The sequence below is a fragment of the Macaca mulatta genome, chromosome 2, assembly GCF_049350105.2.
Source record: "Macaca mulatta isolate MMU2019108-1 chromosome 2, T2T-MMU8v2.0, whole genome shotgun sequence".
Lineage (NCBI taxonomy): Eukaryota > Metazoa > Chordata > Mammalia > Primates > Cercopithecidae > Macaca > Macaca mulatta.
Window position 1 is genome coordinate 170456659 of NC_133407.1, and position 27626 is coordinate 170484284.

Below are 27626 nucleotides of genomic sequence, written 5' to 3' on the forward strand. Positions count from 1 at the left end.
TATAAGAAGCCAGCCCTCTATTGGTTCTGGTTGTGACTGGAAGCTCTGCCACCCTCTGGACTGTCTTCCTAAGAGTCACTCCCAGAATGGAGCTGGGCAGCACAGCACTGGACACAGGCTTCAGAGCCTCCAGAAAGGAGACACTCCAGAAATATCTGACAACTACATGGGCAAACAAATAAAGCCTGGGATTTCTAAAATGCTCTCAAATACTAATATCATACATTCTCCCATTTAGCCTCAAAAAACCCATGAGACTGGTGATGTAATTATTGTGTTCATTTCACAGCTGTGGCAGTCTAAAGACCAAGTGATTTGCTGAAAGTCATGGAGCACGTAAGTGGCAGAGCTAAGGCTTAAACCCAGAATTTAAAACTTTTTTTTAGCTTCTTGTTTTTTCCATTATACCAGTTTGGCTCTTCATTTTATTTGTGGGTTAAATTAAATTACGGTGACAAAGAGTCCCTGGTCACTTTGGACATTTTCTCAAAGTCAGAGAGTCATGAGGATGAGTGGCGAGGGGGACTCCTTCCTTTCTTGTCAGCCACCTCACCTGCTGATCTCTGATGCCAGAGACAGGGTCATTCAGGAGTATATGCCTGGCCTTGGCACTAGGAGGCCTTAAGGAGTGGTGACCGATCTGTTCACAATTACACCAGCTGCAACTTAAGACTTCACATTAACTTGAGGACTAAAATTCCCAAGTTTAGAATTATAGGTAGCTACCTAGTTACCACCTGTTTTATTTCCAGCTACCAGGGATGATGGGAGAATAAAATTATCAAAAAATTTTAAAGGTTAAAAATAAATAATTATTAATGGTTGACTGTTAGAAGTAAGGGATTGAGAACAGCTCTCCCATTGCCAGCTCTGATGAGTCGGTTGTGACTCCTTGCCATGCTGTGTTGAGAACAGGCCTGAGGTGGAACTCAGGGTCCAGTACGAAGGAGTGAAGTGCTCCCTGGCAGGTGGCAGGGTCTGCGGTTGGTTCAGGAGCGGAGCTGAGCTGTGTAGAGCGGTTGGCTGCCTGCTGTGAGGCTTGTAAAAAGGGAAAGGGAAGTGAAAGGAAGGAGTTCAAAGTTAAAAGCATTTCAAAAACCAAGAATTAGACAAGATGATCTGAAGCGGGGCATTAGTAGCAAGAGAGATTTATTTTTTAAAAAAGTTTAGGTTAAATAGGAAATAAAAAACCCTTCACAGAGGAGAGCGAGATGGGCATCACCACAGAGCATGCAGCAGCCATTACCCACACGGCCCGGACAACCCGGGGTGGAGGGAGGGAGACAGCAAAGCTGAGACTCTTCAGGTGATTCAACTTCTGACTCCATTTTACTGAAAATCAAAAGATGATGTCACCTGGTCAGGGTGAAGTACAAGTGGACCCTCCAGCTCCCAACACTGGACCAGAAAATTACTCTGCTAGAGGCCTCCTCCCCACCCCTGAATCCTCCAGCCTGGTCCTAGGCCCCATGACCTATAGCTCCCAGTGATTTCTAGAGGCTGGATGGAGGAGGCAGCATCTTGCCAGGTAAGCCAGACAGCAACTGCTTTGTGCGAAGATGAACATGAGAAAGCATGGAGACGAGGCCAGAGGAAAAGGAAGCCTACCATGCTGAGTGTGTGTGTGTGTGCATGTGTGTGCACCGGCAAGCCGCTGCCCAGTCTTTCCTCTAAATGCAGACCATGCCTTCGGTAATCCCGTCTACCACTTGGCCTCCCTCATACATCAGCCAACCAGCAAAACACAGCCCCTATTCTGCTCAGGAATGTGCTTTCAGAAACTTAATCTACTGCTGCGTCTGGGCCAGATCCCCCAATGGCATTAACCCAAAGACAGCACCCCTTTCACTTGCCCCCACCCGCCTGCCCGCCACCTCGTCACTGCCTCCTGCAAGCTTTGCAGTTCCACTCCACCAGCTCCCTCTTTTCCATGACACAGCCCCCCATGCCTGCTCTCTCAACTTTCAGCACTTCTTCTTTCTAGTCAGGCCCAAACATTTCGCCTTTTGATTCATGTCTAAATGACAAGCCAGTAGTTCTTGGCTTTCAAATAAGCCCAGCTCGGCTTCTGCACAAGCCCCTTCTTCTCTCACTGTGCCTTCTTGGGTTGCAACCAAACACTTCCCTTTGTCCTTTCTGCCAACCACAGATCCCCTCAAGCACCAGAGAAAGAAGCGGCCAGGAATATTCTTAGAATGAAGGCTAATAAATTGTCTCTCCTCACACAGATACACCTTGAAGCAGAAGCAGGGCTCCAAGATAAATCTTCCACTCTCCAATTCTCCCTCTCCCAAACAATAAAAGGTTCAGCCTGGCTCCTAATTAGGCCAAATGAATGGTTATGGTCTTGAGTCTCCACAGCCTTGTGCTGCCCATTTGCAGATAAAACCTCCCTGTTGGATGAGCAGTGTTGCTCTTTAAGGGCACACGCGTTGCTAAAAGGCACATCTCATTTGTAATAATCAACAACTGGAGGCGCCCTAATTGCCCAGCAACAGGAAAAGGGTAGAATTCTGGTAGATGTTCTAGGACCATTAGTAATTACGATCATAAGAACTGACAGGGGCTGGGAGGGTGGATTAACTAGGAAGGGGGATGAGGGGATGTAGGGGATGGTTACATGGATGGACACACATGAAAAATGTATCAGTTGTATCAGTTGTTCACTTAAGATTAGTACACTTTGTGTACTTTACTGTATGCATTTTATTTATTTGTTTTTTTGGAAACACATCACATTTGTAAGAGGCTTGCTCACCCCAGCCTTGGCCTCTTGGGCTCAAGCAGTCCTCCCACCTCCGAGACAGCTAGCAATACAAGTGCACGCCACCATGCCTGGCTATTTCTTTCTTTCTTTTTTTTTTTTTTAATTTTTGTTCCTAGGCTGGTCTCAAAATCCCGACCTCAAATGATCCTCCTGCTTCAGACTCCCAAAGCGCTAGGATTACAGGTGTAAGCCATATTGTAATAATTATCTCTGATCTCTATGTGCCAGGCCTTGTATGCATTTTATACTCAATAAAAAAGTAAACATGGTCATATGGCCAATGGAGAATGCTTATCATACAACATCAAGAGAGAGAAAAGAACCTGTATATTTGTTGTATCATCACAAAATAAAAACATGAGGAGGGACAAAGACTGGAAGGGCATACTCCAAAATGATAGCGGTGGTTATATGAAGATAGCAGGCTTAGGAGAGATTATTTTCTATATATCCTAAACATTCTATAATGCAATTACAATGTGAAAATATGAAAGTGGAGGTGGGAAGGGTACAATGATAGGAAACGTAGTTCTGACCTCAGCCCTTCTTGACTTGATGAGATGACCTACCTCTGCACCATCTACCTTCCTCACCCAAGCCTCAGAGCAGCCCCCGCCCAACAAGCACAGCTGGAAGGGAAGGCCTCCTCCTTCCCTGAGCACTCACGGGCTGCTTCCCAGAGGCCGGGCACTCAGATTCCATGGGTGCTCCTTCTGCCACAAAGAGGAGTGGCTCCATTGTGAGGGGGTGCTCCGAGATGCAGCCCAGTGTCAGCCTGGCTCCTCAGGGAGACAGCTGAGGACACACTCTGCCTTGCCTCTGAGTAAAGGGCAGGGCTGTTTGACTTTCCCAAGAAAAGAGGAATCCTGATAGCCTCCATTCCGCTGACCCATAGAGTGAAGCTCCTCCAGAGATCTGGGGACCGGAGGGCACATAGGGGCTTTCCTCCATTCCCTTACTGCTTCTCCATCCCTCCCTACCCTCCCTCCTGGGACTCAAGCTTCACACACCCCAGGGAACCCAACTGCCTTGGATAGAGGGGCATTTCAAAAGTTTGCTGCCTTAGGTAAGCCCCATGATGCAGCACTGCGAACCTCCTGGAAGCACGCCATCCACAAGGGTGATGATGATGATGATGATGGCGACGTGGACGCCCAAAGCAGGGCTTTCAGGGATAAGGGGGTGCTGCTGAGTCATGAGGGAACAAGCCCTGGAAATCTTCTCAAAGTTTAAATCCAAATACCATTAAAGTCTCAACAAGTTTCCCTATTTTCTACACCTCAGGCGCCAGGAAAGGGGCCAAATTGGAGGCAGTTCTTTAAGTTTCCTGGCCGCAGGCTCAGCATATAAGAATGGGTATCAGGGGTGCTCTCCAGTCTTCAGTGGTGTGTTGAATCCATCACGTCTCATGTGCCCATACATACAATGGGTAGAAAATCATAGTATATGTGTTGTGTCTGGAACACAGCACACCAAGTGGCAGTCATATGCAACGGTAGGACGTCTATTTACTCACTTCCATCTAGCCTCATAGAATGGGTCCTCGTAAGGTAGAATAAGTATAATGGCAACTAGAAACACCTGTCTTGGTAAGGCTCCTCCTTACCAGCTATGACTATGTCAAGTCACTTGGCCTTTACTTTGCTCTGTTGAATCTTTATAATACACACTCAAGTAATTTTGTAAAAACTACACCTTTCACAAGCATAAAAGAAATAAGAGTGGCCATGAGGACGATCCATCAGTGAGTGCATGTAAATGGAATTTACCGGAATTATTCAGTTGGGAGGGACCTTAGAAGCCATTTGGCCCTAGGTTTCCACATGTTGGTCTGAGGACCTATGTTCTTTGTCACATAATAGGAAAAATTATCGGTCAGAGATAACACAATTTCTATATCACAAATAGAATGTCTACAGACATAATGGTTTTAATAAACTATCCTATACTGAGCATAACAACATGAATAAAAGAATGGCAAAACCAGAAAAAGAAAAGGTAGTATGAAGTCTTCTCCTGGCATTTTCCTTGGTCCAAACTGTCACCTCATCTCTTCCTTGTTTCTTTTCTCTGTATCCCTTTATCCCTCTGCCACACAGTTTCCTTTTCATTATGTTCTAGTATTTATATTCCAGGCCTTTGGACTATGCTTGCCCCTCCCAGAGAGACAGAGGGCCAAGTCTGGGCTGGGTGGGCTCTGTCCACACTACACATGGCCCTGCCCATGTCTCTCGGTGTCTTGTCTCTCCCTGCTCCAACTGTATAACTATCGTGAGAATGGAGGGAGGGGACTGGAAGGGGCATGGGCAGTTGGGACAGTGCACCTGCAGCCACAGATGACCAAGTAGGAAGGCACGGCATGGCCCTGCTCTGGGGCCCAGGGAACAGTTCTGCCATGTCAAGAGCACTGACCAATTCCCCTCTCTGTAGACACTCACTCCAGATACAGCCTCTACTTGGAGTGAGGTTTTCCAAGGGCACAAGGGTCCCCCATGACTGGGCATTACTAGGCAGCTACCGTTCTGATTTGACATTTCAGCAGTTAAGGACCATTTTATGCTGAGACTAACAAGAGGCAGCATGGATGGTGGGGGCTTCAGGGTGGGAAGAGACGAGGAGGGACTGCACCATGGCAGGGAGGCAAAGGAGCAGACTCACTGGCTAGTGTCACAGTGGCTGGCACGCTGGCCACAGCCCCCGCAGGCATCCGGGCCACACACTGGTACCGTCCCACAGTGTGGTTGTTAAGGGCAGTGATGACGAGGGTCCCGTGGGTGATGAGGACACCCAGAGCATCATCCGAGCCATTCAGCTCCTTCCCATTCAGGCGCCAGGTTACATTCATCCTTGGGGGCTCCACGACACAGCCCAGGATCACAGTGCCTCCGGGCTTCTGGACGGTGGATGCAGGCTGGACGGTGACCTGAGGGACCTCGTCTGGAGGAAGAACAGGGATGCAGCAATGAACTGATGCCCCCAAGAAAACAACATCACGTTTTTAGAAGCATTGCACCCAGGAAGTCTTCCAGAAGTGGTCACCAGAGAAGCTGGTCTTTCTCCGACTCTACTGCTCTTGTCCATTTCCCAACCTGCCTTTGTTCCCAGAGAGTAGATGTGGAGTGAGAATGTATTGTAAAGGCAAGAGCTTGGGCTTTGCGTTTGGACAGACCTGAGTCTGATCCCAGTGCCACTACTTCTGAGCCATATGACTCTAGCCTTTTGAAGTGTCAGTTTCTTATCTGTAAAATGAAGCTAATATTGCTTGTCTCACAAGGTTGTCATGAGGCTTGCAAACAATATGTGTAAATTGCCTGCCATGACATTGTACAGTAAGTGCACAACAAAAAGCAGTTATTATTATTACTTCTCCTCCTCCTCTGGTATAGCTTTGAAATGAGTCAAATACCAAACTATAACCAATATGATGTTGCTGGGATCATGTCTCATCTTGTATTCTTGTGTCCCTGAAGGCCAATGGGAATCAAGTGTTCTTCGAAATCCAGGTAAAGAAGGCCTTTTTAAAGAGTTATTGTAGAATGTGGAATGTTTCCATTTGACTGTAAGGGCAGGAAAAGGGAAGGAAAGCACTCACTCAAGTCAGCAAAGCAGCCTGCTGTGGCTAAGAGGAGGCAAGCCAGTGTGACCTCAGGCCTTGTTCCTCTCCACGCCGTCATTGTCCCACGCAGCATGGTGTATCACAAAGGTCTGAAGCCAACGTTCCATAAGCCGCCAGGGTCACACAAAGAGATACTGCCGTCCCCGGCAACACTCTGTTGTAAGAGAGAAAGGGAGAGCAATGGCCACGATGAGGATGCCTGGGGTGCACCTGTAGTGGCCATGGGGCCTGGCTTTGTCCCTTGTTCCCTGTTGGCAACATTCAAAATAGAGACCTGGTCATGCTGCTGGAAGACCAAAGAACACTATCATGCCATTTCTCATCTAAAAGAAGCTTCTTATAAGTTGCCTCCTTGAGCTCTTTCTCTAGCTAGAAGGTGATTTTATTGTAGTAAGAATGCTGGAGTTTTGCCTAGTGGATGGACAGCAACAAGGATGAGGGGCAGAGGATACAGAGAGGCGTAGCCTGCAGCCATATCCATGGCACAGGACAGTGACTATCTGGCACAGATGCTAGAACAGATGAGATTATTCTTACCGTTTGCTTGCAAAAGGCCAGCTGGTCACAGCCATGTGCCCTGCCATGTGGTTAGTGCTGACTATTGTGGAACAGCAGTGCCGTGTGTGTGATGCATACTGAATGCCCTTGCAGGGAATGCTACTAAGTGAATGAATCCTAGAGTCTCAGTGACTCATGAAATATTTCCTGCTCTAATTTTCCTCACCCCAGCTCTATGCCTATATCCCTGTAAACTCCCTTTTATTCCTGCAATCACCCTACTCTACTCAGCTTGTCTGTAACATCTCCTCCCACAGGTACAAACACAGCCCAAAGTCATAAGCCAGCCAAGATACTTCACTTTCTCAGGGCACAGAGCCTTGTTTTCGCTTCACTCACTAGCTCCCACTTCTCTCTGCTCCTAGTGCTAGAAATTTTGAACTTTTCCGTCTCCACAAAATCTGCACTCTTGATTACCCAAGTTGTATCTCCACCCAGAACAACACTGCTTTGAGGCTCAGACCACACTGCACCTCCAGCCATCTGACAACACACCTCAGCTATCAGCCACCCTCTCTGCCTAGAACAGTAGCATCTCCTATTCCAGAAGGCACAGTTTTTTTTATGTCTTTCTTAAGCTATGGTCCTTACAAGATTTATCAAAATCACATGGGCAAGTGTATATTCTAACACACACACACACACACACACACACACTCTCTCTCTCTCTCTCTCTCTCTCTCTCTCTCTCTCTCTTCTGTTAAAGCCAAACCCAAGATTTTTGCTTCTGTGCTTTTCATTGATGGGTTTATAGAACATTAACAAACAAGGATGGGTTATCAACAGCCTTATTAGGCAGGGAGGCATTGAAATGAGTTTGGATAATGTTGAAGGTGACATTCCAGTGATCTGCACAGTGGATCATTCACCTGTGGCAATATTAATAGTATATTTCTAGAAGTGTGACATACATTTAAAACATTAACTCTTCTAGATCAATCTACCTAACCAGAGACTCTCTCAAAGATTTACAGTCACCATTTAAAACTCAGGAGAAGCAGTTAAGCTTCTCAACTGAGAGATGTGTTGTGCTGGCCAGTCCTGGAGTTCAGGCTGCCCACAGAGACTGCTGTAAGAAACGGGAGACACCCAACATGCCTGACACAGGGGACTGTTGCTCTGTGTTGGGAAGTGCTTGGGATTAGCCTAAACCTTTCCCTTCCCCAAGACCTGTAGTCCTTTGGCTTTCTGCCTGGCTGCTGAGGGAGTGAAGAGGGCCATATCCACACTGCTCAATGAGCACCCTTTCAAACCAGATGGAGGACCCCAGCCCCTAGCATTCTGTGGATGCTCAGCATGTTTTCCAAGAGTTCTTTCCCAGTGGTTCGTATTTCCTCCATTTGCCCATGACTTCGACATCAGAGGACTCACAAGACTTCAGGACTACTCTGGGATAGGACAAGGAGACATTTTCTAAAAGGGATTTGAAAGAACATTTTTAAACAAGTTTTTCAAAAGTTATTTCCTAGCAAGTTAAGATAATTTCCCGTTGGTGTAGAGAGAGAGCTTTTGCTCTTTTTCAAACAATCCAGTAAATCAAAGGGTCATATTATTGGCAAAGTAAAATTCATGAAAGCTGCAAAGGATGTAAGTACAAATGGGAGGGGCTGTGGTGGTGGAGAGCTGGCGGTGCCTGCCACTACTCCAGGAACTCACTAAGCTCTTATACAACGTATTTCCTTTAACCTTCTCATCAACCCTGTAAGGCGAGGACTATATTCCCATTTTACAGGTGAGAAAATTGAGTTCCAGAAGTTAACTTGCCCAGGATCGCATAACAGTAGGCCTGCATTGAAACCCAGTTTGGGCTGATTCCAAAACTCTGTGCTTTTAATCACAATAGTAGCCTTTTTCCCATTTTTTCCCCCTGTCAGGGCTCTGTACCCAGTGGGTGTTTAGCAAACAGAGTTGATGTAGAACAGTGGGGCATTTTAACAGTGATTTCTAGAGGGAAAATTTACACTGAAAAGTAAGCTTTTGGTTTCCTCTCAATTTTCCAGATACTTGCTTTACTTCTCTAATTTGTTTTTCCCCACTGAGATAAGGTATTTATATAGATCATTGCATGAGTTCCCAGTTATGGGATTTTAGGGAACTAGCTTGTTCAAGTCATGCCCCAATTTCCCCAGCCCCTTAAGGAAATTGAGAGCAAATGTTCCTTCCATGCCCCAAGGAGGGAAGGAAGGGAGGGAGGAAGAGAGGGTAGAAGGGCGGTAGGGAGACAGAAAATGAACATAAAGTAATGAAGGGCAAAAGAGGACAAGCAGACAAAGAGGAATGGGAGGGTTGTTTCTTATCTGAGTACTGTGTGGCTACAAAGGTGTTTGGGTTGTAAAAGCAACAAAGATTTTACTGAGGAAATTCAGCCCAGACCCCCTCCTGCTTAACGAGCAGCAGCCAAACAATTCCTGTTACTTCTGCACCTCGGTAATTTATAAGGTTCAAAATGGAAACAGATCCTGTTGCTGCTGCCAGCCACCATCCTGCTTTCAAAAACAACAAGGAGAAAAGAATTGGGAGTGAGAGGGAGTGAGAAGGTGCAGGTATCCAGAGAGGGAGAATGGAGTTAACCAATTAATCCCCACAACAGAGTTGTAAGAAGTACCATTTTAAGGACCCCAAAACAGGATGCGTGGGGTCTCATTCATGTAAAAGCAGAACTATGACCAAAAAATATGGCTATGTTTGGGGAAGGGTGGGGGCTTGGTCACTGGAAGTATGATGTATTTTATTTAGTATCTGGGGAAAGTGAGTTACTTTTTGAACCAAGTTACCTAGTGAGTTAGGTTTAGAAAGATAATTCTAGAAATTTCAGTTATCTGAGAACTTTATTTTAATGTTCAGGGAAAAAAGGCAAGTAAGGCTTAAGCTGGAGAACCTAACTGCAGTATAACGTTGTCCCATTGTGAAATGAACAAAGTACAATTTCAAAGTTGGGTGAAGGCAACAGTAAGGCCTATTATTTTTCTTGGCAATGCAAAATATATCTAGATCCCTTCTTATTTTCCTCAGGCATTTTCTGAGAAAAAGGGGAGAAATCAAGAAAAAAAATATCAAAATCATTTGATTCCTCATTGAGGTCTAGGTACTTGACAGTTTAAAGGGTTATTTGGACACACAAGAAAAGAAAGAAAATGGGTCTGAGACATTTAACTGCTGACATACATGTTCTCCACTGAAATAATCTCTTCCAAACAGATGTTTTTGAAACTTTCCAAAAACAACAACAACAAAACACACTCTGGGGTTAAGACCAATCCTGAGAAACTGTAGCCTCAGAGTATTTATTTTTTGAGAAAATTACAAACAACTGAGAGTCGATCATCATCAGGAGGAGGCCAGCTCCACTTCCTCCCAAGAGGGCTGGCTGACTAACTGGACCAAGAGTGAGACAACACCACAAAAAAGCCGCCGGCTCATCCCCCGGACACCCATGCCAAGGCAGCTGTCTCAGAAAGGGAAGCTTCTATGATCTAAAACACAAAACATGCCCTTTGGATGTCCCAAGACCGATAACAAAGGTGAGCTGAATAGGAGAGAGTGTGATGTAGCAGATAGCACAAAGAGACTTTCTTAAAAACATTCTTCTAGTGGCAAGAATACGATCTGACAAAGTCTTTTGTTCCATTGGTTGAGAGGGACTAGCTACATGAAAAAGAAAAAATTCCTGCTCCAAGTTACTTTTTTTTTTTTTTTTTTGCATGCTCCCAATTTTGTAGAGTAAGAATCACCTTTCCCAATTGTCTTAAAAGAAGGGAAAGCTTTGCTCCTAGAAGGTGATGCCAAGTGTCCGGGGTGCAAGTGTTGGCAGCCCCCTATCTCAAGAAAGAGGGTAGTACCCCTGCACAGAAGAGAGGCATTGAGGCAAATATTGGGGAAATAAATGAATTTAGTTTTCAGAGGGCTGAATATGTGAGTTTAGATAGACTTAGGAGAAGGAATTAAGAAAGAAAGGTTTACTGAGGAGGCTGAGGTAGGAGTATCACTTGAGTCCAGGAGTTTGAGGTTGCAGTGAGCTATGACAGGCATTGCACTGCACTCCAGCCTGGGCAACAGAGCAAGACTCTGTCTTTAAAAAAAAGAAAGAAAGCTTATCAAAACATCAGGTTGTATACCTTTAAATAGATACAAAAAACAAAGGTCATTTTTACTTAAAAAGTTGTACTTGACACATAGACCTAATTAAAAAAAATTTTTTTTTTAATTCGGAGGGACCTCAGAGAAAATAAAAAAGTATCCCAGAGTAACGCCTAACGTGTTTTGGGTGTTATGAATGACGTGTCAAGGCTGAATGAGTCTAAGTGATTTGTAGAAGGTCTCCCAGCTAATTCAGAAGGGAGACTTAGGGCTACAAGTCAGGTCTTTTCACTCCTAGTCCAGTGCTCCTTTTACTATCTTAACACTACCTCCTAGCAAATTGTTTCTGGAGCCACATTAACCAACTGGCTAGAAACGGTTTCAAAGCCAATTTTAGAATGTTTCTGAATTTACTTCCTTATACATAAGAATAATGTCACCTGGATCATTGTCTATAACAGTAACTTTCTGTGTGATCATTTTTATCCTTTTGTCATCTACATTCTAATCTATAAAAATCTCCTACTGTTCATTGCACAAGCCCCTTCTGTAGAATTTTCTGCAATGATGGAAATTTTCTATATTTGTGCTGTCTAAAGCATTAGATAACTACTAGCCACTCAGGGCTACTAAATTCTCAAAATGTGGCTAATGTGACGAAGACACTGAAGTTTTAATTCTCTTTAAATTTAATTTAAATAGCCATATAGAGCTAGTGGTTGCCCCATTAGACAGCACAGTTCCAGACTAATGTCTAGAACACTCTGATGTCAAATAGGGGAGAAAAAAACAATGGTTTTATGTTTTTAAGTATGAGTCATGCTCTAGCCAGCCTCTAACTATATTTTACCTTATTCCTCATCCAAATTTTGTGAATGAGTCTTCCATGAACAAACGATGTGTGCCTTGACTTTTAATTATTAATATTATTGGGAAGAAAAAATATTGCTATACTCTACCACATACAACACAATATGCAAGGTACTGTGAGTACTAGAAAATGGATTCAGTCCTTAGGCGCTTAAAGCAATATTTGGGACATAAATCCACTAGCACCCAGCAAATATCCACAAGCTCCTCTTTATTTCCTAGCCTCCTCTGCAGTGAGCTTAGGGCCATGTGACTAGCGCTGGCCAATGAACATGTGTAAGTGAACTTCACATGTCACTACTGGGCCATGGCGGTTAAGAGATTGACAGCTGCTTCCATCTTTGCCTCGCCAGTCTGGTGACCATATGTCACATGGTTCAGAAAGCACAGCTAGCTATAAGATCCAAGCAATTAGCTCAAGATGTGACATGAGAAGAAATAAACCCTTGTTGCACATAACCACTGACATTTTGTGATTATTCTCCTGTAACAGCTTTAGCATTCTTTAATACGTTCACTGATCAATTTAGTCACCAATGTGAAGTGGCAAATGAGAGCAGAGGCAGAAGAGAGTTTTCAGTTCAGATCTTAAGGGAAGGTGTTCTGGAAATAGGATTTGAAACTGGGCCTCTTGAGGTATATACAAGCAAGGGGGATGAGGGCACAGCAGGAAGGTGATACTGACCTGGTGGGAAAGCTAGTCTTGTGTTTGCAGGGTGGTGAGGGTGGTGTGCCAAGCAGTTGGCTTTATCTGTAACAGTGGTCTCCAAACTTCCCTAATTCTACGACCACCTGAGTGAAATGTTCTGGGCAAACATCCCTAATATGTGCATACTTCTTTACTTATAAATACATGTACTGCAGAACTAAAATGTTAAAAAGAGTAGGTAAAAATGAAACCATATTTTAATAACTCCCTAACCATGACTGTCTTAAAATATGATTAGCTAATACCTTAAGGCAGAACGCCTATTTAGGATTAGTATCATCGCTAATGATATGGGTGTAATCTCTTTCAAATAGTCTGCTTGACTGTTAATTATTTTGTTGACTTCTCATCAGAAGTGATTCCATTATCATTGTTTTTACTCCCTCCTGTGTCTTGAAAAGGGTCAGCTCTGCTGTTTTCTTCCTGTTTGCATGTGCTTGGATTATCAGCCTTCTCTTCAACCCAGTTTCTTTGTAGCAATCTCTTTAAGCCACTTGTCCTTTTGTGAGAGTTAATTTAGTTAAACTAAATAATATAATCTGTAAATCCACTTAAGGGAGAACAGGAAAACTGGGGGAGTGAATGGACGAGTGAGGCCTCCACACTGTCAAGCCGTTTACCCATGGAGATGCCTGGGACACTGTTGTGACACATGACAGCCTAATGTACAGACCGAATGCGCCACTGCCAACCCCTATATTAAATATTAGCAAAGCTGAATTTCTTTCCTATTCCTTTTTTAGGTAGAAAAAACATTAAAGGAATCTCTACTATTATCTTACAGTGCTCCAACAGAATTGCTTATATTTTTTCCCCTTGGCACTTGCACCCCACTTTGGAGACTTACCCAGAAGAATGAAAAGAGACAAGGTAGGACGCTGAGATTGGGTCTTACTGTGGAAGACCAGAGAAAAGAGTTTAAAATACCACAGAAGGAGAGGAGTTAATGATGGTTTGTGAGCATGGGAATATATAATCAAAGTGGCATTTTGGGGAGTTTAGCAAAACCTGGGTTCCTCTCCCTGAACCCAGAATTTATAACAAGGTGCTAACAAACAGAGCCTATTTCCACTCACCATCAAGGCAAGCAGAAAGCAAAGGAGCCAGGATACAGCATCTTTCCTTGGGGAGGAGCCCCCCACAGAGAGAAGCCACCTCTGCCATCTCAGTCAAGGAGAAGGGGTCTTATCTCTTGATTTGCCCATTGAGCTTTTGGTAAAACACATCTAATCCTCTCCCAGCTCCAGCACTGGAGGAAAAAGTTACTGGGGAGTTTTGTCACTCATACCCCTTCCCCAAAATGACCTCATTTAAGATATTTTTTTAAAAAAATCTACAAATCTACCCATGGCGTGAGGGGCTTTATTGCTAAACTGGAAAACTGAAAGAAAAGGAAAACCACTTCCTTTCTTCTACACTCCGGGCTCAATTCCCCACCTCTGTTCCATATAAATTCAATTTGACAACCCTGCTAATTGGATAAACGCAGCTCCTACACTCCTAGAAGGCCGTTCTCTTTTTTTTTGTTTTGTTTTTGGAGGGCTCAAAACAGGGTGATTGTGCTGTTCTTTAACACGAATTCCATCTGCTTTATTTCTCTCTCTTCATTCAGAGCTCCTCTTGAATATTTATGAAGCCTTCCCTTCTCGCCTCTCCCCTTTCTACCCCACCTCCACCCTTCTTCCTCCCTCAACCTCCCTCTGTCCACCCTGCCTCCAGCCTCCTCCTCTCTCTTCTCTGAGCCAGGACAAAAACCTTTCAAATGGCACCCCCTCCTTGCTTTAGATAAACACAAGCAGTGTCAAGTGTGAGGAGTAGGGGGAGGTGGGGAGGGGGTTCAACTGCCAGTCAAGCCACTGGCCTTCAATGCGGCCCTGGGGCCTACCCTAATCTGCTGCATGCTTGCCATATGGGGGCTGTGTTGCCCCGGGAAACACTAACAGGCAGAACGGAGCTTAATAGAGTCCATATTCATTGTAATGCAGTGAGATAGCTCAAGGCACCACTGCCCCTTCCCGGTTTCATTCTTCTGTTTCCCACTTTCTTTCTGTTTTTCCTCCTTTTTTTTTTCTTTCTTTCTTCCTTTCAAAAGGTCCTGGTCCCCAGAGAGCTCTAATCTAGAGAGGCTGGGGCTGGTGGAAAGGCTGGACTTTGGGGTTAGGTGTGAGGACTACCATGGTGGTGGTGTGGGGGTGGGGAGAAGTGAGAAGTAGGAGTTCCTGGGAGAACAGAGGGGGAGAGGGTGCAGCATCCACACAGGGCCAGGAACACTTGGTGTAGTGTGTGCAGGTTTGAGTCTGTGCACACGTGTAAGGGAGTATGGCTGGGTTAGTGTGGTCTCTGGAAAAGCACCCACCCATCAAGGCCTTCGGGGACAGAAACCTTCATATTTACTTAGCCACCTATGCCTAGGTATTTCTGACATTCTCTCTCCTGAATCTCACCCCAGCCCTATCTCAATCCCAGTCAACACAAGGTCATTAAGGCCAGTGACACCTACGTTCCTGGCCTGTGGCCAATTCTCAGCTCTCCAGTGGCCTTTAGAAGTCACAGATGTGGTGCTAGAATGAAACCACTTTAGAAATAAACCCCTGTAGGGGCAGAGGATGCACCAGCCTGCCAAGTTTGGCCCATTTCCTCCTCTGGTTCGTCTGGCTCTGACTGAGGAGGAGGTGACAGTTGTGGTCTGCCACAGCCAAGCTAAGGGCCTAAGAGGCCTCTCTGCATTACAGGAGTGGGCTGTCCAGTAGGCTGGGCCTTGCCACAAGTATATCTGCTGGAAGTCAGGCTTGGGAATACCTGAGGTCTAAGGGCATCTTCCCCACCAGTGCTCAAAAGGGAGAGAGGAGCAGGGAATGTAGGAAGGAAACAGTAAATTTCTCCCATCTTTGCAGCAAAAATAAAATTCATAACCAAGATATGATAGAATTCCTCAAAGGATAGTTTTCATAAGTTGTAAAACCTAAAGCTGTTTGTTCTGTGATTGTAAAAAATCACAAATTTAAATCAGGATAGAAAAAAAGGAAAATTAAAAGAACTTTCACGTATTTCCCCATAGTTGAAACTTTAATCCTGTGGTATTTCTAACACACAGAAGGAGCTCAATAAATGGTTCCTGAATGAATACGTGCTCCTAGAGTTTTACTACTGGTGACAAACAACTTGCAACGCTACCTGACAACCACAGTCAGGGCTAGGGGAGATGAAAATGGCTTTAGGAGAAGCAAAAGGCTCCTACTGTAGATGCAGCAATAACCCTGCCAGAGTGGTACAAGTATCTCACAGGTATCCTTTGTTATCCCCTCCTCCAGTACCAAAGCCAGGTAGGCTAAGTCAGCTGAAACTGCTAAAACCAAGGCAGACACTGTGCTTGTTGTTGTTTTTTGTCTTCCAAGCTTGATATATTCCACATCCCCTGTTCTTATCCACTGCTGAGATGCATCATCAATCTCTAGTTTCCTAGCTCAACCCAAGGCCCTACATCCCAACAATCCTGCAGGGAATGGTACACTGGCTATTTCAGAGGCCAGGTACAATTTCAATTCCCGGCTCTCAAACCTAAGTATCATGTGGTTATCTGAAATGCTATCCAGAAGCCGGCCTCAGCTCCTTGGTCCTCGGTATGAACTCCCTGATGACTCCTGGAATCTTAGAAGAGCCAGAGTAGGTGGAGACACACAACTGAGCTGGGTCTAACGGGACTTTGCGAACAGTTAGCCTCCCTGTGGAAGCCTTCCCTGCAATTTCTTTTTTCTATACAGTCCGACTCTGGGTTACTGTGACTCAGCATATTTCATGGGTTACAGAGGAGAGCTCCACAAAAGGACAAGCAGAGATATCTGGAGCTCTCTGACAGCCAGTCTTGGAGCACTCTGGGGGCACGACGGAGCAGCCAAGCTCTTCCCAACCTTCCCTGCAAAGAGCACATGGGTCAGTAATCTTTCACTTCAGAAGCCTCTGGGCACCAAGTATGCTCTGAACCTGGTGACAAGGCCACCATGTGGGCTGTGAGCATACAGGGGTGGGAAAAAGTGTCCCTAACAAGTCTGTGCAGGAATGAAAGCGTGTACAGTATGTGACATGGAAGGAGCCTGAATGGCCAACTCATAAGGAAAGCAGGGACAGTTACTCTAGTCTAAACCAAATCCTTGCCTTTTACGTCACTGCTCAGAGGACAGCCATTAATAAACCGCTTCTACAGACATAAACTCATCTACTCTCCTATCCTCCCTGAAGCCATGAAAAGATTTGCTGCCTACTTGGCTGCCCAACCTTGGAGTCATCTTGTCTCCTGCTTCTCCCTGGTTCTCCGCCCCAGTATCTGATCAGTTGTATGGACTCTACCTCTGCCATGAGCAGTGTTGTCCAACAGAAATATAATTCCAGCCCCCTATGTAATTTTAAATTTTCTAGTACCCATAAAAAAAACAGATGAAGATATTTTAATGTCTTTTAACATGATATATCCAAAATATTATAATTTCAACATGTAATCAAGATACAAATTGAGATGTTTTACACTTTGTTTTATGCTGTCTTCCAAATCTAGTGTATATTTTGTATTTACTGCACATTCAATTTAGACTAGCCACATTTCAGGTGCTCAACAGCCACATGGGCGAGTGCCTAATTTATTGAACAGCACTGGTCTAGAGCCCTCAAACTAGCTCTCAGGCACTCTCTTCTCTCCATCTAATCAGCCTCTGCATTGCCATCTACCTTCTTTCTAAAATATTAAGCTCAACCAAACAGTAAAAGATAACTGGGAAGCTACTATTCCTTGAGCAAGCACTTCCTATAGGCCATAGTCATAATTTATCGAATTTTATATTCTCACAGTAGCCCTGCAAGGTGTGTGTATGGTCAACCCATTTTATAGATTAGGAAACTGAAGTTCAGAGTGATTAAAATCTTGGCCAAGATCACATTGATGGTAAATCTCAGGGTGAGGATTTGAACCAGGTCTGCCTGATCCTAAAACCCTTGGTTCTTTTCACTCTACCATGCTGCTTTCTGTAAATTATGGCATAATAACTGATGGACTATTATGTAGCTATTAAAATGATAATTATAAAGCTCAAGTAGCAACATGAAAATAAATGTTTAAAAGATGAGAAAAGTAATATAGATCCCATTTCATAAAAAGCAAGTGAGCATCTGGGTGAGGCCTGAAACATTCTAAAAAGCAGCTGAGTTAAAAATTTGGAAGAATTATGATTTTTTTTTTCCTATTTGGAGTTCAGTTTAAAAAAAAAGAGAATAAGTGAACAGATACATCTTTGATTGCTCCCCATCTGACTACGATTAAATAAAGCTCAAATTCCAATGCAAAGCCCTCCAGGCTTTTTATAACTGGGTTCCAATCAACCTTTCCTGTGTCTGCCTCCCGTAAGCCCTAAAATCTGTGGAGGCCGCATTTTCATACTCTGTTCCTTCTACCGGAACCACCTTTCCCTTCTCCCTTCATTCCACGCATGGAACTCCTAATTATCTTTAAATCTTACCTCAAATGTCACCTCTTATGAAGCGTTCTGTGGCTGTTCCTCATTCCGGTTCCTGTAGCATCTCACACACCTCATATAACATTTCTACAGAGATTTCATTGATCATGCATCTGTCTGTCATATACCTCTTATCTCTTTCTTCTGACCCCAGACTATAAACTCATTGCAGGCAAAGGAGTGTCAAATTTATCTTGGTAACCCTAGCACCTAGAAAAGCCTTGGCACATTGTAGGTGCTGTTTCAATGTTTGCTGGATTGAAGGGTTTGGTCAAATTAGAAATCTAGGATTGAGAAAGAACATTAGCCTGACCAAGGACATGTATGGCACACACAGAGAGACACACTGTTATTAATGGTGGAACCTGGGGGGAAAGGACTGTAAATGTGACCTTTATTTTTCAAAACCAAAAGGTCCCCACGTCAGTGTGGGCAATCCTGGAGGAGAGCTGAATGTCAATGAGGTTCTAAGCGCTTTAAGGACAGAAAGCTGTGCCCCTGCAGATGCTCCTGTGCCTTGAGGTTCCATTCCAGAAGCTTCTTTCGTTTTCCTTCTCATCTCATCTTCCAAGATGAACACCAAACTAAGCTTGTGCCTTCAGTCTTCCTATAGCCACCGGGCTGCAGGAGAATCTAATCTAGGATGAGACCATGCCTGTGCCACCATCACCATGGCCCTGAGTTGGAGGCTGGGTAGAAGGAGGCAGGCAAAGAGGAATGGCAAAGGGAGAAATAAGAAAGTTATGGAGTGAGAAAGAGGACAGGTTCAGGCCTAAGAAGATGAAGAAAAGAGCATGAGAAGGGCAGGGGGGATGAGAGCGGAGATGTGGAAAGGCACCTAATTTTACCCAGCTCCTATGATGTGCTGAGCCCACGGCTGGCTGCTTCATATCCATCAACACTTTTCATCTTTACCACCCAGAGAGTGTCACTGGCCCCATTTTGATATGTTATCAAAACCCTTCCTGATGTTCTATCACATAAGGGCTTTAGGTCTCATCTCAAATTTTATTACAGACAAAGCTTGTCTACTAAGTGACAGCACTGGAGCTCAAGGATGAGGTACTGAAGAACCATAAGCCTTGGCTTCTGAGGCTTTTGTACCCTTCACAGAAGATCACCTTGAGTGAGTAACTTAGTATCTTTGAGCCTCAGTTTATACTTTGTGAAAATAAGAATGGTAATATTTTGATGAGCTATTTTAAAAAGTTAATAAGATAATGTGCAAAAGCAACCTGGCATATACCAATCATGCAGTAATTCGGGAGTCAGGGGTCATGAAACTTTTCTTCCAAAAGCCATTCACTGGATGCCTGATTTAATGCAGTGGCAATGCCACCTTTTTGGCTTACAGATCAACATCCTTTAAGACCTAAAGACATGCTCCAGTTTTTCAAAAAAAAGTTCATTGCTCACCTTTTATTTAAAAATTTTAAAAAAATTTTGTAGATTTAGGGGGTATAAGTGCAGTTTTGTTACATGGATAACAAAGCGAAGTGTTGTTACATGGATATATTGTTAGTGTAACCATCACCCAGCAGTGTACATTGTACCCATTAGGTAATTTCTCATCCCTCCCCCTCTTCCCACCCTCCCACCCTTCCAAGTGTCCAATGTCTATCATTCCATACTTTATGTCTATGTGTACACGTTATTTAGCTCCCATTTACAAGTGAGAACATGTGGTATTTGGCTTTTTGTTTCTGAGTTACTTCACTTAAGAGAAAGACCTCCAGTTCCACCTGTGTTGCTGCAAAAGACATGATTTCATTCTTTTTTATGACTGAGCGGTATTCCATGGGTGTATATATGTATACCACATTTTCTTTGTCCAATCATATGTTGATAGACATTTGTGTTGATTTCATATCTTTGCTATTGTGATATACTGCTGCTATAAACACAGAAGTACAGGTATCTTTTTTATGGAATGATTTCCTTTCCTTTGGGTAGATACTAAATAGTGGGCTTGCTGGATATGATACTTCTATTTTCAGTTCTTTGAGAAATCGCCATACTGTTTTCCATAGGGGCTGTACTAAGTTACACTTCCAACAACAGTATGTAAGTATTCCCTTTTCTCCACATCCTTGCCAGACATAATATACTTTAACAACTCTAGACACACATGATATCATCTCTTTGCTCTTTCTTATATAAAATTAAGCAATGGGCTGATTTTTCTACCCTATACACATGCATCAGAAGTTCAAGAAATATTCTTTGTTGTTTTAAAAATACATTCTATACAATGTTTTGCAGACCCTTGAAATAGGTCTGTAGAATAGGGATCCATGGAGAATGCTCAAGTGTTCCCAAGTTTGTGGCAAGATGTAGTTCCTAATGTCTCCATCTCTACCCAACACTAGTCAGCATTTAATATCACTTAAGCTAATAACCTCTTCACCCTTCCCCACTTATGCCCTCTCTGCACTCTTGATGATAATGACAATAATAATCATAATTTCTTCACAGTGTCTCTACTTGTTCAGAGGGACAAAGGAAAATATCCTCATCAGACAGTAGGTCAACTGGGACAAGACGCTGTGGAGAAGTGTTTATATAAAGGAAAACATATCCCTATAATCCCTCCTGGACTCCCACTCCCAGCCCCAGAGAGGAGCTCACCTCTGACCTCATTCAGTGAGTGCACAAAGCCACAACAAAACCACCTGTTCTTTTTCTCCCTCCTTGTTTCTAATTACAACACATGACCACGGCTATACCCACACAAGTCATGTAAAATGAACTAAGATGCTAATATAGTGGCTGGAAAGCAAATAAGAGCCTATCTACTTCCCAACCTTTAGGTGCTCAGAGTTGACAAAACAACCCATGTAAAAGGAATTGCTTAGAGACTGGGTAGACAGTACCAAAAAGGCATGTAAACAAACAGTCTCAGGACCTGAACGGCACTTAAAGCAGATCTTAAGAGCTTCAAGTCCTATGTCTTACACAAAGGAAAACCGATCCCATTTGACTAGCGACCAGTGTGTGAACACAAACCTTACTATTATAAACAGGCTCAGAGGAAGACTGGAACACTGACTCCATGTGAAAGTGCCTATGGGAAACAATGGAGCCCTGAGAAGAACGCGGTGTATTACCCCAGGAAGCACTCCAGCGAGCAAGCCAACCCTCAGCCTGCAACACATACGGAACCACAGAAAAGGAATTTCCCCCAAATCATCCAAAAAGGCAACAGGGTATGGCTCCCGAGTGGAGTGAAAACAAGGCACTCTGTCTAGTGCTCATGCTGAGAGGAGCATATAGAACAGCTGGCAATCCCACAGCCATTCCTGATGAGAGGCACAGGTCCCTGGGGTGGGCACCGGGCACAATTCAGTGCTGACACTGAGCATCCTCTAGGTGCCACACGCTGTACAAAACGGATGTAGAGGAAAACAAGGCACGACCTCCAGTCTTCAATGAGCTTAGGACCTAGTCCCCATCCGCTTTGACAACATCTTTCTATTATACCAAAATTGAAATGTAGCATGGCCTCAAGAAACGTTAAGCTACAAGATAAACTGCGGATTTTACTAAGAACAGGCAGGGAGCCAGAAACACTAACGAAGGCATCAGGAGAATGATAAAAAGAAATGTACACAGGTTCCTACACACGTACGCGCGCGCACACACACACACACACGCACTCAGGCCCTCCTCAGTACATGGGAAGGTCAGTTCTCCAATGTAGCTTCTCAACACAAGTCTTAAAAGAATTCCCCTTTTGATCATCTATATTCATTCCTCACATAGTCCTAGAAGATTTGTCAAATTCTGTCAGTTAAGGCAGGAAAAAGCCCTAGAGCTAACAGAAGTCTATGTGTCAGCATCGCTTAAGCTTCAGCTTTATCATCTACACTGTCATTTTCACCTTGCAGTGTAACTTACTTGTTTATAAGTCTCCCTCTTCAACATACAGCAGGTACTCAATGAATGTTTGCTAAGCTGTAAAGACCTCCTACCTCCAAGGCCTTTTCCAGGCCTAACTGGTCCATGGAGTTTGGATCTGATGAATCCCAGGTGGGACTCTGGCTGCAAAGTGGAGCTTGAGCAGGGGAAGGTGATATGTGAGTGTCTGATATTCCCGTTCCTATCTCCCTTAGGGATTTGGTTTGGGAGCCCACCGTGGTTCTTAATTAGTGGAGAAGGCAGGTAGGACATAAGACCGTCCAAACATAGGGTGGGTGGGGGTGGGCTGAATGTGGAGAAGAAGAATGTAAAGAGAAGCAGGTGCCTGAGAAAGCTTAATTCCATTCGATGGGCAGGTCTCAAGTACCCACTCTATGTTAGGTAGCCCACTAGGCAATGGTGAGGCCCCCAGCTCTTCATGCCCCCAGAAGCCGGCACACTGTTAAGCATTTAGGGTTCAACTGACTGTTAGACCAAGGGTCAGGAATAGCAATGAATTCACCTGAGGTGCCAAGGTGAAAGGTCATGGTGGAGAAAAGAGAGCACTGTAGTCACATAGACTAGTGAGGAGCTGTTTTCTTGGTATGAGAAGCTGGGCATTTAGGGAGGTTTGGAGGTTAAAAACACTCATTTTGATTTCCTCTGTTAGTTAGGCAACATAATTACCACCAATTCCAATTAAGCTGTCACTTGCAGTCATTCTCTATGTCCCTTCCTTGTGATGATTAAGCAACCAATGGCCCTAGGCCCATATTTATACCCTCCACATGACTCAAAATAGGTCTCAGGTGCTGTGACCCGGACTGAATGAGGATCAGGCTGCTGCATCTTGGCCTGTCTTTCTCTAGGGCTGACTCAAACAGATGCCAGGCAAAACCAGTCCCAACCCCTGACACACACACACACCCACCCACACACCAACCCTTAACATGCTCATGCATGCTTGCAGGAAATCTGACGCATTCAAATAGAAAGCTAAGCCTTGGGGTAAAATAGCTGAACTGCTGAAGTCAGTGCCAAGATGGGAGATGAGAAGCTACCACTCTTCAGTTCGCATCTGGCTGTGCTGCGACATGGACAATATCCCTCCCAGACTTTTATGCAAGCAAGAAACCCTTACCTCGAACTTTAAAATGAACCAGTTTGGCATAGGACAACAAAATCAACTCGCACAGGGATGCTGAAGGAAAAACAGAGCACATTAGTAAACATCTATAACAATGACTGGCACTTAGTAGGCATCCCGTAAGTGACAGCAACTTACTAAATCTGAATAACTCCTTTTAGGGTTACTTTTAGGAATACTTTCATTAGTCTAATGCTTACTGCAGATTCATCCCCAGTATTTCAACAAATAAGGTTTAAGAAGAGGCAATATCTCAGGGGCTGGATACCTCCACACAGGGTGGCCCAGCATCCTGCCTTGGACCTCTAAGGCAGGCACACACACACACACACACACACCCCCACACGTGCACACACACACACAGCAAGCAGCTCCAGCTCTAGCTGCTAAGTATGCTTTAGAGTCATGACAGTTTACTTTCTTTCCCATCTGACCTCACACAAACCCACTTTCTTTGCCACCTCCCTGACCCCCAAATATACACATTCAGTCCCCAACTTCATCCCCAATACTTCCCTTCTCAATTACAAAGCTCTTTTTTTTTTTTTTTTTTTTTGAGACGGAGTCTCGCTGTGTCTCCCAGGCTGGAGTGCAGTGGCGTGATCTCGGCTCACTGCAAGCTCCGCCTCCCGGGTTCACGCCATTCTCCCGCCTCAGCCTCCCAAGTAGCTGAGACTACAGGCGCCCGCCACCACGCCCGGCTAGTTTTTTGTATTTTTAGTAGAGACGGGGTTTCACCATGTTAGCCAGGATAGTCTCGATCTCCTGACCTCGTGATCCACCCGCCTCGGCCTCCCAAAGTGCTGGGATTACAGGCTTGAGCCACCGCGCCCAGCCTACAAAGCTCTTTTAAATCAACTAAAACGTAAATAAGTATCAATTTGGAAATCTGAAGCATGTTCCAGTTCGTCTGTCAATCAGTCCCTGCCTTCTGCTGGAAGCCCCCAGCCCCAACCCCTGCCAGCTCTCCCCAACTTGGGAAGCTCAGTGGCCTCGGTGCAAGGCTGGCACATGCAGAGAAAACAAACACATGGAGCCTTGCCAGCTGGATCAGGCACCACTGTTTACAGCAGGAGCAAAGTGTGGGGAATTGGAGAGGCATGAAGAAGGGAAGGAGCAGAGCGGTGGAGATAATTCTAGCCTCCTGCTCCTAGGCTCCACCAGGTGCAAAGAGGGTCCCCCTGCTGAGGTTCGCCATTCCCAGGTGCACACAGCACAGCCATCCATCATGACTAATGATGGATGTGACTAATACCATCACTATGCTGCAGGCAAACAGTGAGAGTCCATGAGGGCAGAGAGCCTTCTATCTTGTTCATTCACATATCCCCAGCATCAATCACAATGCTTGGCACATAGTAGGAGTGCAATAAGTATCTGTCGATTAAATGAACAGATGAGCTGTTTTCCTGCCTATCTCACAAGGAGGTTACAGTGGCAGAGGAGTAGGGGTGTAGTGGTAGAAAGGAGATTAGTGAGGAATATTCTAAAAACCTACCGGATATTAAAATATGCTACCAAAAATAATTTAGGAAAATGCTATGTTAAGAAAAGCTAATCAGATTTCTTTACTGCAGGCCTTTTCAGAGCCTTTAGTATGCTATTATGCATCATGGATCACCAAGAAGGGGAGAGGGTATGCACTAAAGTCTGTACCCACAGGCTTGGACTCACTTGACCACAAACCTGGACTCAATGGACAAAACTATCCTTTTTTCTCAGAGTACCATTAGTGATGAGACCTTCACCAAATACTCGTTGAGAAATACCGGCCTAAGAGGTTCCTGGAGAATGTCCTAAAGCAATCTGCAAACCATCATGATCCCATTTTTATAATTTAAAAAAGTTACATATGAATATGTGGTGTGTAGTTATTTGGGTTGTCATACGAAAATGTCGGGAGACACTTAAATTTTAGTATCAGTTATCTCTGAAGATCAGGGGATTTGCCCTTTTTGCTTTAAATGCCTTGGAAATATTCAAACAAGGTATGTAGCATCGCTTTTGTAATTAAAAAGACAAGTTTGAAGAAAGCTATCTCCAAATATTCTCATGTCATCACTGATATTTTATCTTCCCATCTTCCCATAGGCCTCATTTCCCAACCACCCCTTCAACCATAAAATGTTGTTCCTTGCCCCATTATCACATTTAAGGAATTTGCTGTGTCTAATCTCCAGCAATCAATTCCCCCAGCTTATAAAGAACACTTCCCCTAATTCCAGGATTCTGTTGCATTCACACAATGTGGATAAGTATTTTTGGGGAAAAAAAAGGAAATACATTTAGTATTTTGTTAACAAGATTTACAGATCTGAAATTGCTTTGTTTAGTAAGTTATATAAAATATGCCATCTGACATTCAGTTTGCTGAAATAGTCATGTTGAGCAAGTTAACATTTAAAGATTGCCTTTTTTCCTGCTAAATTACTAATTTCCTACTGATTTGTAAATGCAAGTTAAAAATCATTAAGATTTATTGAATGTACTACACTAGATGTTGTTGCAATATGGGATTGAGGCATATATTTAGAACAAAAAGAAACTATCAATCTTAAATAAAATTATTTGACCACTTGAATTAATATGTGCAAGATAATGAGCTAATACATATGACTGATTTTGTCTAACTACTAAACAACTATATGAGGTAGGTAGTATTCTCATCCCATTACACAGACGCAGCAAGTGAGACTCAGAGAGATTAAAGAACTTGCTTAAGTAAAGGATTCAAAGCCTAGACTGTGTGCTTCCCCTGCGTGCTGGTCTTGGTGTCCTTGGCAGCTTAAAGCAGTTATACAACAAAACTGTTTTCAACAAAGGAATTAAGACAGAAAAAAACAACAACAACAAAGTAAGTCTGAGTTGGAGTCATGCACTAGCCACCATGTTTCAGGATGGATTAGTCTGGCAGATTCTCACAATGTACTCTGCATCCGTACTCCTGAAGATGTATTTGTACCTGCACTCCTGAAAGTTCTCCATACCTACAGAGTCAGTCCTGAGTGTCTGAGTATCGAAATACAGCCCAAAGATTGGTAGCGGCGCTTTGAATCTAGGATCCAAGTTATGTGCACCACTATGTATGGAAAGACAAGAAGATCCTTCCCATTTCTTAACCTAGGCTCTCTCATCTTCTTCTGTTCTCTGATAAATTAGATGTGAAGGTCCCAATTCTGACTGCACAGGAGAATCATCTGGGAACATTTCAAGATACAGCAATGCCTGGGCAGCACCTCAAGCAAATGAAGTTAGAATCTCTGTGGGAAGGGGGCTTGACATCAATATTTTCACCACTCCTTCCTGGAAATTGTAATGTGCAGCCAGGGTTGAGAGTCCCAGTGCAGGTGTCTCTGCCGTGGATTGTGGGGTCATTTTGGTACGGAATATCTGCCAGAAATGTTCTGCACTGGATCTGGTGGTTGAAATTGAAAACTTTGCATAAAGATGTTCCTTACTGTATCATTTTAAAGAAATTCTTATAATTTTTAAAGCTAAAATAAATATTTTTTTCTCTCACAAATTAAATACCTTAACACATTTAAAGGAAGAAAACATTTTTCCCGAACAGCTTCTCTCAGATTTCTCCAGATATTTTTAGGGATTTTCAGGTTCTTCGTTTTCTCTTCTTTGCACAGAAATAAACATGGAATAGGAGGCCGCCATTGCAAAGAACATCTACTTTGGGGGCCAAGGCAGCCTCTACAGTGGCAAAGATGACAAACAGGTCTCTAAGCCATACTGGCTGCTGCTGACTGGGGCCAGGAACAGTTGCTTCTGGGGGCAGGGATAGGATGGCCCCAAGGTAGATGCTAGCAGAGGAGGAATGTTTTCCAAGCATGTGCAAATTGAAGCGTTTGGACATCAAAGCCTGAGAAGCCACCAATGACTGCTTTAACAAAGCCAGCAGCTTCCAGGGGCTCACAGACCACTGAGAAGTAGAACAGCTGTTGGCTATCCAAGGGTCCCCACATCCTCTTAACACCAGATCAGACCAGAGGGCTTTGGCTCCACTGAAACCAGCTGCTTGACAACCCAAAGGGTTAACAGCTGAGCTTCGAGCTCCTGGCCTTCCCGAAGGAGTCGATTATCAGTTTGGTCCCTACTTGGGGAGGAGACAACCCTCCACCCCCACCTCAGAGCTGCAGCCTCACTCCTTCCCGGCCCTCCCAGTCCAGGAATGAAGCTGCCTGCTGCCCAACATATACCCAGACTAGTTTAATCTCCTTCCAAATCCATCTTGTCTCTTAACTTCTGCCAAGAATAAAAATTAAAACACACACACACACACACATCATGCATGTATGGGAGGGGAGGAGCAGGCCTGAAGTTTAAACTGAAAAAGACCAGGCAGGGATGGGAGGGGCAGGTTGCCTGCTGAAAGTTAGGGCCTTGGAGGCACCCTGCCTGAGGTCTCTGCTACACCCTGGGATCAGATCAGAGGGGAAGTGTTTGAAGTGTCTTCCCTCCTGTCCCTGCAACAC

At 44.2% G+C, this 27626-nt stretch overlaps 1 protein-coding gene across 22 annotated transcripts in view; it reads right to left on the reverse strand.

Annotated features, from left to right (window-relative positions):
• The window catches only part of BOC (BOC cell adhesion associated, oncogene regulated), a 76227-nt gene that overhangs the window by 31401 nt on the left and 17200 nt on the right, over positions 1–27626 (reverse strand). For 14 of the 22 annotated variants that reach the window (XM_077993936.1, XM_077993928.1, XM_077993935.1 and 11 more), the window contains 2 exons: positions 6360–6537; positions 5426–5704 (listed from right to left, as the gene is read on the reverse strand). The exons of 4 other annotated variants lie outside the window; for them this stretch is intronic. In XM_077993936.1, coding sequence (XP_077850062.1) covers positions 5426–5704; positions 6360–6456 — 376 coding nt within the window. In that variant the 5' untranslated portion in view covers positions 6457–6537. Of the gene's footprint in view, positions 1–5425; positions 5705–6359; positions 6538–23136; positions 23197–27626 lie in introns of all 22 variants that reach the window. 4 more of the 22 variants (XM_077993929.1, XM_077993924.1, XM_077993931.1 and 1 more) reach the window with 1 other exon arrangement.